Source organism: Pleurodeles waltl, chromosome 1_2, assembly GCF_031143425.1.
Source record: "Pleurodeles waltl isolate 20211129_DDA chromosome 1_2, aPleWal1.hap1.20221129, whole genome shotgun sequence".
Lineage (NCBI taxonomy): Eukaryota > Metazoa > Chordata > Amphibia > Caudata > Salamandridae > Pleurodeles > Pleurodeles waltl.
In genome coordinates, this window is record NC_090437.1 from 182,446,666 (window position 1) to 182,460,510 (window position 13,845).

General features: G+C 45.2%; 1 protein-coding gene across 1 annotated transcript in view; it reads left to right on the forward strand.

The window, feature by feature from the left end:
- SMU1 (SMU1 DNA replication regulator and spliceosomal factor) overlaps nt 1-13,845 on the forward strand; it is a 415,488-nt gene that overhangs the window by 24,101 nt on the left and 377,542 nt on the right. Inside the window, exons 3-5 of the mRNA XM_069237463.1 lie at nt 8,129-8,281; nt 9,758-9,868; nt 11,238-11,366. Of these exons, the coding sequence (XP_069093564.1) occupies nt 8,129-8,281; nt 9,758-9,868; nt 11,238-11,366 (393 nt within the window). The remainder of the gene's footprint in view (nt 1-8,128; nt 8,282-9,757; nt 9,869-11,237; nt 11,367-13,845) is intronic.

The window sequence follows — 13,845 nt, forward strand, 5'->3', positions numbered from 1 at the left end:
ATGCAGTTTTTTAATTTGCCGATCCTAGCGGCGTCCCCCACAATTTACACAAAAGTAGATTCAAACAAAAATAGATTGAAACAAAAGTAATCATCCAGGTATTGATCCCTTAAGGTAAGGTGAAATTGATGCAAGTGGGATGTCTGGTATTACCTCCAAACCATGAAACAGCACATCATCATGGAGCTTAATCAAAATAAGCACTACATAAATACAATTTGGAGGCATATCTTCTCTGAAATTCTGTCAGCCAAGTGGCCTTATTAATAGTCAAATTGTACAATGTACAGATTTAAATAATCTTTTAGATATTAACCTCTACTTGCAACCCTGGGAACTGACCCCTCTACAGTGCTGAAAAAAGTAAAAAATGAAGGGGGTCCGTCGCAGACCCCTGGAGACCACCACCTCCCTAGGGCTAAGCTAAAATGTTGGAGGGGGGGCCACACGGCCCCCCCCTTTTGGAGCCAATAATAGCCCTTGGGACCGCCAATCCCTTGGTCTGGTTCCTCCGATGTCCTGGGGTGGCGACCACCGGTACAGAGCTGTTTGCTCTGACTTTGACAGCTCTTGCCAAGTCAGAGCAAATACTCTGCTTCAGCGGGCGATAGCTGTCAGAGTGCTCTCACCTGCCGAAAGTAGAGGTTTTATCTCTTTCCCTGCCCATAGAGGTGCTTTTGCAGACAGGGAGCTGCATATTTATTTATAGCTGGGTACGGGGCCCTGGGGCCAAGATCGGGCAGATGGAGGGCTATGTGCCCCCCCTCCCCTATTGTATGAAGGTCAGGGGGGGTCCCCGGAGCCACAATCGGTCCTCAAAAAAAGCGGCACTCATATACACACAATCGCAGACCTACAGAGACAGTTATAGATTCGCCTAAAGACACACATACCCACTTACAGACCCAGACAGACACTCCCACATAGACCAAGTCAGACACTCATGCACCCACTCACAGACCCACTCAGACGCCTACTCACATACCTTCTCAGAGACTAATGCACTCACTCACATACACTCATGCACCCACTCAGGCATTCATGCACCCACTCACAGACCCACTAAGACTCTCACATACCCACTCACAGACCCAAGCAGATACACACCCAGTCACAGAGACACACTTCATGCCCACACCCAGAGACACACTCTGACACCTAGATAGACTGGCCCTGTGGCCAACCCTTGCTGTGTGCGGTGCTGGGTTGGGTGGCTATAGGGGTTGGCTGCAGGGCTTGACCACAGGCAAGACCTACGACCAAGCCACGCCGGGCCTGGCGAAAGGCTGTGTGCACTAGTGGTTGGATTAACCTATAGTAATTTGTCATGTCCTGCCCTTGTCGGATGGAACTGGAGTGCAACTTTGGAACTTGCCCATTCTGGTCTGGCCGAGAAAGGTGCAACTCTTTCTGATAGCCATGGTGCTGCTGACAAGGTGGATGTCAAGGCAGTCCGTGCCCTCCGGAAGAAGTCCCAGAGGAAAAACCCCAAACGGAAAAAACCTCTTGTATGCGAAGTCCAAGAAGCAGGATAGAGAGAGCATCAGGATACCAAGACTTCAAGGAATGGAACTACTGGAAAACCACAGAAGACAGTAACAGGAAATACTCCACAGGAATTGCTAGCAGGAGCAAGATTCACCACCTAACAGAAAATGTTGCTACGCAACGGAGCTCCTTACATACTGATGAACAGGAAGTAACAAACAGGAACTAGCATTTGCAATGCAGTGGGTCTCGCGCTTGCTCGAGTAAGAGCTATTTGCATTGTAAATTCCATGCTGGACATTTCTTGCCACATAAATTGAAAGTAAAAAGTAACAAGCATTTTCAATGCAACTGGTCTTGCATTTGCTCGAATTAGAGCTATTAGCGCTGTAAAGATTAAAAAAACGCAGCCCAATCGCTCTATGTAAAATGCAGCGCGATTGTGCTGCATGAAAAATAAACAGACGAAGTAGTCCGGACCCCAGGCTGAAAACATCGAGCCTCGTATGTTTTTAGTAGTTTACCGGTGCTTTGTAAGTGGGCTAAACTCCAGAAAAGGCATGACGTATGCATGCCTTTCACAAATGAAAACAAGCAGATGTTAAAAGGCAAGCTCACGAACCAATGTAAGTGACTGGCGTGACATGGGCGGGGTTTGAAGCCCAAAGAGAGATTACTGAATGGACGGATCGCTTTGCGCTCTCCCATAAAAAATAAATTATCTCACAGTCAAACGCATTATCGGCAAAAAAGCAATTATCCATGTAACAGGGTCGATGGGATGCAAATCGCTCGACTACCACCCAGCAAGTTCGCGCTGGAAAGGAAATACATTTTAAAAAATAGTCCAGAAACTATGCGTAAAACACAGAGCCTCGTATGTTTTCAGTAGTTGGCTGGTGCGCTCTCCTCCCCCCTGCAGGAACTGTAACACCTAGCAGTGAGCCTCAAAGGCTCAGGCTTCATGTTACAATGCCCCAGGGCCTCCAGCTAGTGCAGATGCCCTCCCCCTGGACACAGCCCCCACTTTTGGCGGCAAGTCCAGGGGAGATAATGAGAAAAACAAGGAATCATCATCCACCAGTCAGGACAGCCCCTAAGGTGTCCTGAGCTGAGGTGACCCCTGCCTTTAGAAATCCTCCATCTTGATTTTGGAGGATTCCCCCAATAGGATGTGCCCCCTCCCCTCAGGGAGGAGGCACAAGGAGGGTGTAGCCACCCTCAAGGTCAGTAGCCATTGACTACTGCATCCCAGACCTAAACACACCCCTAAATTGAGTATTTAGGGGCACACCAGAACCCAGGAAATCAGATTCCTGCAACTTGAAGAAAGGACTGCTGACCTACAAGCCTGCAGAGAAGGAGGAAGACGACAACTGCTGTGGCCCCAGCCCTACCGGCCTGTCTCCAACTTCGAAAACCTGCTCCAGTGACGCATCCGACAGGGACCAGTGACCTCTGAAGCCTCAGGGGACTGCCCTGGACTACAGGACCAAGAAACTCCCATGAACAGCGGCCCTGTTCAAAACCAGTTACTTCTTTGCAACAAAGAAGCAACTTGCAAAGACTTCACGTTTTCCGCCAGAAGCGTGAGACTTCACACTCTGCACCCGAGACCCCTGGCTTGACCTGCAGAAAACCAACACCTCAGGGAGTACTCCCCGGCGACTGCGAGCCAGTGAGTAACCAGAGACTACCCCCCCTGAGCCCCCACAGCGACGCCTGCAGAGAGAATCCAGAGGCTTCCCCTGACCGCGACTGCCTGTAACAAGGGACCCAACGCCTGGAACCAACACTGCACCCGCAGCCCCCAGGACCTGAAGGAACCGAACTTCAGTGCAAGAGCGACCCCCAGGTGACCCCCTGCTTAGCCCAGCTGGTGGCTGTCTCAAGAAGCCCCCCCCCCCTCCTTGTGCCTGCCTGCAACGCTAGAGTGACCCCCGGGTCTCTCCATTGTTTTCAATCTAAAACCCGATGCCTGCTTTGCTCACTGCACCCGGCCGCCTCTGTGCCACTGAGGGTGTACTTTGTGTGCCTACTCGTGTCCCTGTCCACCCGCCCCCCGGTGCTCAACAAAACCCCTCTGGTCTTCCCCCCGAGGACGCAAGTACTTACCTGCTGGCAGACTGGAACCGGAGCACCCCTGTTCCCCATAGGCTCCTATGTGTTTTGGGCACTTCTTTGACCTATGCACCTGTCCAGCCCTGAGCTGCTGGTGTGGTAACTTTGGGGTTGCCTATGCCCCAAACCTGAGACTTGTAAGTGTTTTACTCACCTTCAGAACTAACCTTTACTTACCTCCTCCAGGAACTGTTGATTTTTGCACTGTGTTCACTTTGAAAATAGCTTATTGCCATTTTTACAAAGACTGTACATGATATTGTTTTCATTCAAAGTTCCTAAAGCATCTAAGTGAAGTACCTTACATTTAAAGTATTAACTGTAAGTCTTGAACCTGTGGTTCTTAAAATAAACTAAGAAAATATATTTTTCAATATGAAAACCTATTGGCCTGGAGTAAGTCTTTGACTCTGTGCACACTATTTCTTACTTTGAAATAGTATATACAGAGCCAACTTCCTAAAAATGAGATACCAGGATTTGGACCGTCAACGTACAGAGCTTTGCCAGAAGTGACTCTGTTTGCTGTGCATCAAAACGTAACTATATCATTCGAACCAACCATCTTGCCAGTGTGCCACCCCCCCCCCCCCCCCCCCCCCCCCCCAATGTCACATTCTGGGATGGGAGAGAGAAAGTGACTGGACCTCTGGGGGAACCTAAGGGCCCTCGTGGTCCCAGCTGGCTCCCTGCCTCCTACAAGAGCTGGCATAGTTCCCTCATGCAAGGAGCTGCAAGAAATGAAGCCCCCTGCATGCAGGATCAATCCTTTCATCTCTTGGGCAGGGAAACAAATTACATTTCCGCTCCCTGCAAGCAGGAACAGTTTTCATACTCCTTCTTGCTGGGAGAAAAGCTAGTGTTTGCTTTGGTTTGACAGGAGCTGTCATAGCTCCTACCAAGCAAAAGCAAACAGCTGTCTCCAGAGAGTGGGCACCTCAGGAGATAGCAGGAGTCGACCCTGGGGGGTGGCGGTCCCCAGGGCCATAAATGGCTCCAAGAAAGGGCAGCGCAGCTCCCTCTTTTATTTGGCACGGGCCAGTCTCACGGAGGTGGTGGTTCCAGGGACTGTATATGGCCCGGGAGGGGATGGGGAGGGTTGTGCTCCCCCTCCCCCTTCAGTGTTTAGCCCCAGGAGGGTGGTCCCCGGGCCTTAATAAAGCCCAGGGGGACCCCTGCATCAAGGCTAGGGAGTCAGGGTATTTTTACCCTGCCCCATTTATTTTATTTCTCATGTTTATATTTGGGACTTGGCTGAGACAGAGTCCCAAAATGGCTGCTGTAGGAAGTTGGCTCTGTATGCACTATTTCAAAGTAAGGAATAGTATGCACAGAGTCCAAGGGTTCCCCTTAGAGGTAAGATAGTGGCAAAAAGAGATAATACTAATGCTCTATTTTGTGGTAGTGTGGTCGAGCAGTAGGCTTATCAAAGGAGTAGTGTTAAGCATTTGTTGTACATACACACAGGCAATAAATGAGGAACACACACTCAGAAACAATTCCAGGCCAATAGGTTTTTGTATAGAAAAATATATTTTCTTAGTTTATTTTAAGAACCACAGGTTCAAATTCTACATGTAATATCTCATTTGAAAGGTATTGCAGGTAAGTACTTTAGGAACTTTGAGTAATCACAATAGCATATATACTTTTTACATAAAACACATATAGCTATTTCAAAAGTGGAAACTTAGTGCAATTTTCACAGTTCCTAGGGGAGGTAAGTTATTGTTAGTTCTTGCAGGTAAGTAAACCACCTACGGGGTTCAAATTGGGGTCCAAGGTAGCCCACCGTTGTGGGTTCAGAGCGACCCCAAAGTTACCACACCAGCAGCTCAGGGCCGGTCAGGTGCAGAGTTCATAGTGGTGCCCAAAACACATAGGCTTCAATGGAGAAGGGGGTGCCCCGGTTCCAGTCTGCTAGCAGGTAAGTACCCGCGTCTTCGGAGGGCAGACCAGGGGGGTTTTGTGGGGCACCGGGGGGGACACAAGTCAGCACAAAAAGTACACCCTCAGCAGCACGGGGCGGCCGGGTGCAGTGTGCAAACACACGTCGGGTTTTCAATAGGTTTCAATGAGAGACCAAGGGGTCTCTTCAACGATGCAGGCAGGCAAGGGGGGGGGCTCCTATGGGGTAGCCACCACCTGGGCAAGGGAGAGGGCCTCCTGGGGGTCACTCCTGCACTGGAGTTCCGATCCTTCAGGTCCTGGGGGCTGCGGGTGCAGGGTCTTTTCCAGGCGTCAGGATTTTGGATTCAGACAGTCGCGGTCAGGGGGAGCCTCGGGATTCCCTCTGCAGGCGTCGCTGTGGTGGCTCAGGGGGGGCCAACTTTGGTTACTCACAGTCTTGGAGTCGCCTGGGGGTCCTCCCTCTAGCGTTGTTTCTTCACCAGTCGACTCGGGGTCGCCGGGTGCAGTGTTGCAAGTCTCACGCTTCTGGCGGGTGATTGTTGGGGTCTTTAAAGCTGCTCCTCTGGAAACAAAGTTGCAGTCTTTGTTGAACAGGGCCACTGTTTTCTGGAGTTTCTTGGTCTTTTTAGAGCAGGGGAGTCCCCTGAGGATTCAGAGGTCGCTGGTCCTGGGGAAAGCGTTGCTGGAGCAGTTTTCTTCCGAAGGGGGGAGACAGGCCGGTAGGGCTGGGGCCAAAGCAGTTGGTGTCTCCGTCTTCTCTGCAGGGTTTTTCAGCTCAGCAGTCCTCTTCTTCTTAAGTTGCAGGAATCTGATTTCCTAGGTTCAGGGGAGCCCCTAAATACAGGATTTAGGGGTGTGTTTAGGTCAGGGAGGGCAGTAGCCATTGGCTACTAGCCCTGAGGGAGGCTACACCCTCTTTGTGCCTCCTCCCAAGGGGAGGGGGTCACATTCCTATCCCTATTGGGGGGATCCTCCATCTGCAAGATGGAGGATTCCTAAAAGTCAGAGTCACTTCAGCTCAGGTTGTCTTAGGGGCTGTCCTGACTGGCCAGTGACTCCTCCTTGTTTTTCTCATTATCTCCTCTGGCCTTGCCGCCAAAAGTGGGGCCGTGGCCGGAGGGGGGCGGGCAACTCCACTAGCTGGAATGCCCTGTGATGCTGGAACAAAGGGGGTGGGCCTTTGAGGCTCACCGCCAGGTGTTACAGCTCCTGCCTGGGGGAGGTGATAGCATCTCCACCCAGTGCAAGCTTTGTTACTAGCCACAGAGTGACAAAGGCACTCTCCCCATGTGGCCAGCAACATGTCTCGAGTGTGGCAGGCTGCTAAAACCAGTCAGCCTACACAGGTAGTTGGTTAAGGTTTCAGGGGGCACCTCTAAGGTGCCCTCTGTGGTGTATTTCACAATAAAATGTACACTGGCATCAGTGTGCATTTATTGTGCTGAGAAGTTTGATACCAAACTTCCCAGTTTTCAGTGCAGCCATTATGGTGCTGTGGAGTTCGTGTTTGACAGACTCCCAGACCATATACTCTTATGGCTACCCTGCACTTACAATGTCTAAGGTTTGGCTTAGACACTGTAGGGGCACAGTGCTCATGCACTGGTGCCCTCACCTATGGTATAGTGCACCCTGCCTTAGGGCTGTAAGGCCTGCTAGAGGGGTGACTTATCTATACTGCATAGGCAGTGTGAGGTTGGCATGGCACCCTGAGGGGAGTGCCATGTCGACTTACTCGTTTTGTCCTCACCAGCACACACAAGCTGGCAAGCAGTGTGTCTGTGCTGAGTGAGGGGTCCCCAGGGTGGCATAAGATATGCTGCAGCCCTTAGAGACCTTCCCTGGCATCAGGGCCCTTGGTACCAGGGGTACCAGTTACAAGGGACTTACCTGGATGCCAGGGTGTGCCAATTGTGAAAACAAAAGTACAGGTTAGGGAAAGAACACTGGTGCTGGGGCCTGGTTAGCAGGCCTCAGCACACTTTCAAATCAAAACATAGCATCAGCAAAGGCAAAAAGTCAGGGGGTAACCATGCTAAGGAGGCATTTCCTTACAGCTGCCAACACTTCCTGGTTAAAGTGATGACACCCAATCGGATCTTTGCACGAGATCAGTAGTATTTGCGAATAAATAGTGTACCTAAATATACAAATTTGAATTTCATTTAATATCTGAAACTACTGAGCGGATTTTTACCAAAGAACAAAATCGTGCTTTCTGGACCAAAAGCTAAATTTGGTGTAATTCTATCCCTTTTCGGCTGTAATATTGTTTAGAATCCTTGTGCGAATTACCACAGGAAACACATTTAAAAAAAATATTTTACACACACCTCCAACCCCACTTTTTCCTCTGCCCCCTCTTGGCTGATCATCCCAAAACTTTGCATGTACAGCAAGACACCAGATGACGCTTTTTTTAAAGAAAATTTAATGAAGATTCATCAAACGGTGTCAAAGATCTAGACACGTCAAGAAATACTTTCCCTATGAAAACTAGGTTCTGGCTAAAAGCGAGAGAGAGATATTGAGATTTTGTACTCCTACTTAGTTTCGAATTTATCACTTTTTTCCACTCTAATGTTCTCTTTTCCTTGTTGTTGCACAGGTTGTTTTGGAACTGATAGAACTCCGTGAGTTGGGGGCAGCTCGATCCCTCCTGAGGCAGACCGACCCAATGATTATGCTGAAACAAAACCAGCCAGAGAGATACATTCACCTTGAGAACCTTTTGGCGAGGTCCTACTTCGATCCGCGTGAGGTAAATTTACTATAGCAAAACTACAAACAGTACACAACCTTTGGCGTTATGCTACATAAAAGTAATTAACTTCTTGAAAAATAATGCCAAGCACCACATTTTGACTGGGATAACACAGATTTAGACTGCATTTGACCAAACCAGTATACAGTCACAGGAAATGTTTCCTCCTTTACTTGGTTTTCACCTTTGATTGTGTGAAAGCCCAGCGAAGGAGTTCATTTTTTTGTGAATTGTAAAACTGATGGTTTACTAACTGTAGATAAATGCTTAAACTGCAGACAGTTCAAAGCCCATTTTTTAAATTAATTTCTAAAGGTACCAAGCAATCAGTAACCATACCTTATCCTCTAAGGTAACTATAATTCTCATCCTCACCATGCACTAATTACCCCCATACATTACATCACTCATGACATATTTTATGACATCATTGATAATATCACTGCAACGGTTGGAATTAAATTATTGATGCGAAAACTGTGCATGGCTGGGACATGAGTTGTAACCAGGGAAACTGGAATTATGTGGAAGGTGAGGGTCAAATTGTGCTGCAAGGTTGAGTAAATTGTGTGCCAAAAAAAAGGCAAACTATGTCTCGTAAAGCAGCAGAATTTAATTTTTTACTGTTTGAGCTAGAAACATTTTTTTTTTTTTTTCGTTGTTAAAATCTGCAGCAAATGGTGGCTAATGTGGCAAATCTGTAATTATGTGAGAAATATGACGGCCCCACAATCGTATCATTCCAGTGGCCCTGGTTATAGTTACCTTAGTGTGTGATTTACAGTTGATTAAGATAACTATAACTGGTGAATTTCTGTGGTTTTTTTTCTTTTTTTTTTCTTTTTTAGTTTAAACCGGTATGTTGTTGCTGAACATTTCACCTAACTATAATATTACTTTAATCTGTGTTTTTTCAGTGAAAAAAATTGTGATATCTACTTCAGATGTCTTAGTACTCTTTAAAATGTCCAGATTGACTCAAAAATGCCCGATCTGACACCTCCTTACTGCCTAACCCGTAACTCTTTCCTTGTACCATTTTCAGTCTCTTCCAACATAGCAATATCTGTGAGATGCTGTCATCTGTGCTGGGATCAAAGACTTTATTGCTTTCTGAGAAGGACTATAGAATGTTTAGAAAATTTTACCTATGTACACCCACTGACTCCACTAAGTGTACATGCTTTGTGTTCATTTTTTGCCATCTTGCACAGTTATTTGTATCTTTTGCAGGTTTTGAAAGCAGTGGCAGCAAAGGTCTTGGCTTAATTTTAAAGCTCCTCCACCTACTAAGCTTCAGATTCATATTGTGCAACTTTTTTGTGTGCTGGTCTTTAATTCTAATTGAACTGATTTGCCCTGCTTATTGTATTTAATGTCCTTTTGTTTATCCTAAAATCATTTTGTATCCATGCTCGTTAATGTAATTTGTTCACTTTTTCATGATATATTTGTGTTCATTTACCTCCGTAGGCATACCCTGATGGAAGTAGCAAGGAAAAGCGAAGAGCTGCCATTGCACAAGCTTTAGCTGGAGAAGTTAGTGTGGTGCCTTCATCTCGTCTTATGGCGTTACTGGGACAGGTAACAGATTCAGTTGCAACAGTATCAAGTTCTAGCGTGGCTCAGACAATCAGTGGCACCCTGACGTGTTTAACTGTATTTTGTTCCATGCTTCTGACTTCTGCGAACCTGTTGGGGGTTCTCCATGCTTCTTTTGTTATTTTTGATGGAATTTGTACTAAATAAGTGAGGGGATGCGTCCAAAGAGTCCCTGGCCCGTAGATGAACATGAGGTAATCTCAAATCAGTCTATGGCAGGAGTGTAGGTGGCAGCTGATTGTCTCAGGGCAGTTTCTCTTCTCTGTAATCTGTACTTAATAACTGTAGATAACCATGGTTCTTTCACCCCTTCTTGTACTCCCAGCATTATCATGCATGAAGTGTTTGTTGAATTAGAAGATTATGTGCAAAAGTATGTGGTGTCTGGGCCCTCACTAAATTGGCCCTGGTGCAGGTTGCCATCCTCCCCGTGGATGTTGAAAAAAGAAAAACAAATCGGGTTCTCTCTCCTGGATCCCTACTCCAAATGAACTTGTTTCAGACCATGGTTAAAGCTGTGTGAATATGTTGGAAATTATGAGTTTTTTTTAATTGTTTTGTTGAGATGTTAAGTCATTCAGACTCAACTAAATTGTTACATCCCATGTAGGGCATACACCATAATATAATACCCAAATAGATACTTTTTATACCTTTCCCCTATTGACTGCCCGGTGTACCCAAATGTAGTAAACCGAAAAACTCATGAATTCTGCTTAGAATACTTCATTCCGACTCCTTAGATTATATAGGCATGGCTCTAAACTTCTAGTTTAGATGTCTGTACATTTGACTGTAACTAGTTCTGTACAAATAGACTGACCTTTCTTTTAGGTGATATCTCTGACTGGACATTGAGTGTTGGCATTTTTACTGCCACCTTGTACCTGGGTTTTAACTGAGGAAGATTGAAAGATTAAATGCAAGTCTTTTGCATTGAAGACATAATTTTGTGTCCACAGACTTCAATGCTAGTAAATAAACTTACAACACCAGAGTGGACTAAGCTCTAAAGTTCTTCTTATTCCAGTGACCCAAATAATGACTAATAAGTAGATGGTATCTGGTGAGCTGATCTGTCAGGAGCACCAATCTAGGATTTTGCCACATATTCCACCACAAAGTTCAGATCTGCTTTATCAAATGCTGCTTATGTGACCAACAACCCATTGAAGAACATATTACCCTTATTGATTATCACCATTATCTGTTGACCTATTACCTATGTCTGGACTAAAGCCACCCTGGAAGGGCTTGAGCAGAGTTAAGAAAATGCGGGCTAAATATATATCAATTTTACTGGAGAGGAGAAATAACATGTTTCTTTTTCCTCTGTGCCCTTTTCTTCCAGGCATTAAAGTGGCAGCAGCATCAAGGTCTGCTTCCTCCTGGTACGACCATTGACTTGTTCAGAGGTAAAGCTGCTGTGAAGGATGTAGAGGAGGAGAGATTTCCAACTCAGCTCAGCAGGCATATTAAGGTGAGATTCCACTGGAAGCCTTCACTTCTCAGGTGTTGACCTTCCCTTTGATTACTTCTCCTGTGCGTCTCAGATTGTTTGTATGATAGGTGCCTTGTTGTTTGATGCATTAAGTCCTGCCTTACAGGTGTTTCAGAGCACTCTTATACACTATAAGCACACAGAAATTCCAAAAGAATGTTAAAGTTCACATGAACGTGTATCAGTCGGTCTGGACTTCTAGGCTATGCTCTTTCTGGTGGCCGTTAAAGTACATGTGGTGATCACTAGAATGGTCTGAACAACTAGTTTCTTTGTGTAATTAAGGTGCATGTCACTAGAAGCACATTCACATGGAGGAGACATTCTGCAGTACATTGAAATGTGCACAGGAAAATTGAAACCCTGACTTTACCTACTCCATCACCACACAAAGTGTTTGAGTAGCTTCTTGCTTGACGACTGAATAATTGTGTTAGATGGGAAAACCTTTCATATATGGAGACCACTCCCCACCCTATAATCTCCATCCATCGACCAACATTTAGCTAGCGTTTGCAACTCAGAAGTAGTATCATCTCTGCGCTGATAGCCTGTATGCAAATCCAATTTGATCCCTAAATTAGAACTCTGTTCTTGATGTGCCTTCTTGCTCCTCTGCACATTTTGATTTCATTGGTTATTATTTGTGTGTTCATTTATTTCATAACATGCTTCCTTTTGGCTGCTTTAGCACGCACTGAAAAACTGAAAATGTACAGAACTAATAGATCAAAGTGGGATACATCCAGACAGTCCTAGTGAGCCAAATAAGCATCTTGCATTATTGAGTTTAATCTCCATGTTACAGCCTCTTCAAAGAGCACTAAGACACTGTCAGCATACGGAAAATGCTAGATCAGAGCACCATTCAGGTAGTGGACAGAGTGAGCATCCTATCTAGTACATGTGTTAGGACCACATTTTACTCTTCAAATTCTTAATGCAGATGTTTTACGACCAACCCACAGAATTTCCTTTGCATTGTTGACCTTTTTTTTTTTTTTTTTTTTTTTTACCCTAAACAGTGAAGGATTTAAAATCTCCTAAGCATGATTTGGAACAAGTCATTTCATTGCAACGGTCACTGTCAGACTTAGTTTGCATAAGCAAGGCTTTTTATCCTAAATTCACAAACTTCATCCATTAGACTCTTGCATTGACATTTCGTTTAGTCTGCATTACATTCAAAGGACATTAGAAGGTGCATGAACCATCAACATTTAAACTCCAGTCTGTCTGCAGAGTAGGATGAAAATGCACTAACCACAGCTTTATTTTCTGTATCTAATTTCTTTTGTTACTCAGGTTTAAATGCTCCATTCATTTGGGGCTCAGGGTTCTAAGTTGAGGGTTTAAGAATTTGAAGTGCTCGGTACTTGTAAATAAGGAGCAATTTAACATCATTTTAAAGGGGCAGACACTCCTTCAATTCTACTCAGATGTAACAGACTCATTCTGTTGCCCTTCACCTAAAGTGCCCCATGATTCCAGCTGAGGAGATCTCTGTAAACAACATTTAGTCAGTTTCTTCCATAAGCAACATTAAGGTATGTTTGAACATCCAAAATAGTTTATACTGCAGAACTGCTCAGAATCTTTTTGCCTCTGTGGTGTGTCGTATTAAGAATGCCTGTTGTAGAAAGCTGGGTCTTTGTATAGTGGGCCAAAATGAGGTACACTGCAAAGAGTCTAAGCTTTCCCATGGTTTTCACAGAGGCACAAATGACATAATGCTTTCTTTTTGTGTAGTTTGGTCGAGCAGTTGGGCATATCAGAGGGTAATGCTAAGGATGCAAAGCACATACTCATACAGTAAGTGAGACACACCCTCAATAAAGAAATCCAACACCAATGTATAAAAATAATACATACCTTTATAACCGTTGATACGAAGATCACCAGAATCAGGTGAGTACTTTTTGAGATATGGATTTTTTGAGTTTTTAAAAGTCGACACTTAGAGCAATTTTTAGATGCGATAATCTTATCCAATGGAGGAAGAAAAAGCACTGCATACAGGTAGAGTAGAGAAACTTATAGGACTAATATCTTGGACTTAAGGCAGTGGTCTTTAAACTTTATAGTGCCGCGTCCTACCCAGGGGGGAAAAAAATCATCAAGGCCACCTCTCCACATTTTAAACAATTATTCTATTAAATTGGCAACGTTTAAATATGCCTAGACTTATTTAAATGTTGCAGTTATGTTCTGTTACTGTTTTTTAAAATGCAATACCTTTCTGGTCCTGCAGGCCTTACTAGCATGTAAAAGTATCCACAGTGTGATTATTGGGGGTTGTGTGGGAGGTTTGAAGAGCTTTTGGAGTCTCTGCCCCTTCGACACATACTCCCAGCTTGGATATAAATGACAAAACATGTTAGTGATGGCCCATTACAGAGTGGCTTACTGCTGCTAATTTTTTTCCTACTTAAAACAAAGCCCTGTTTTCAGCATAATG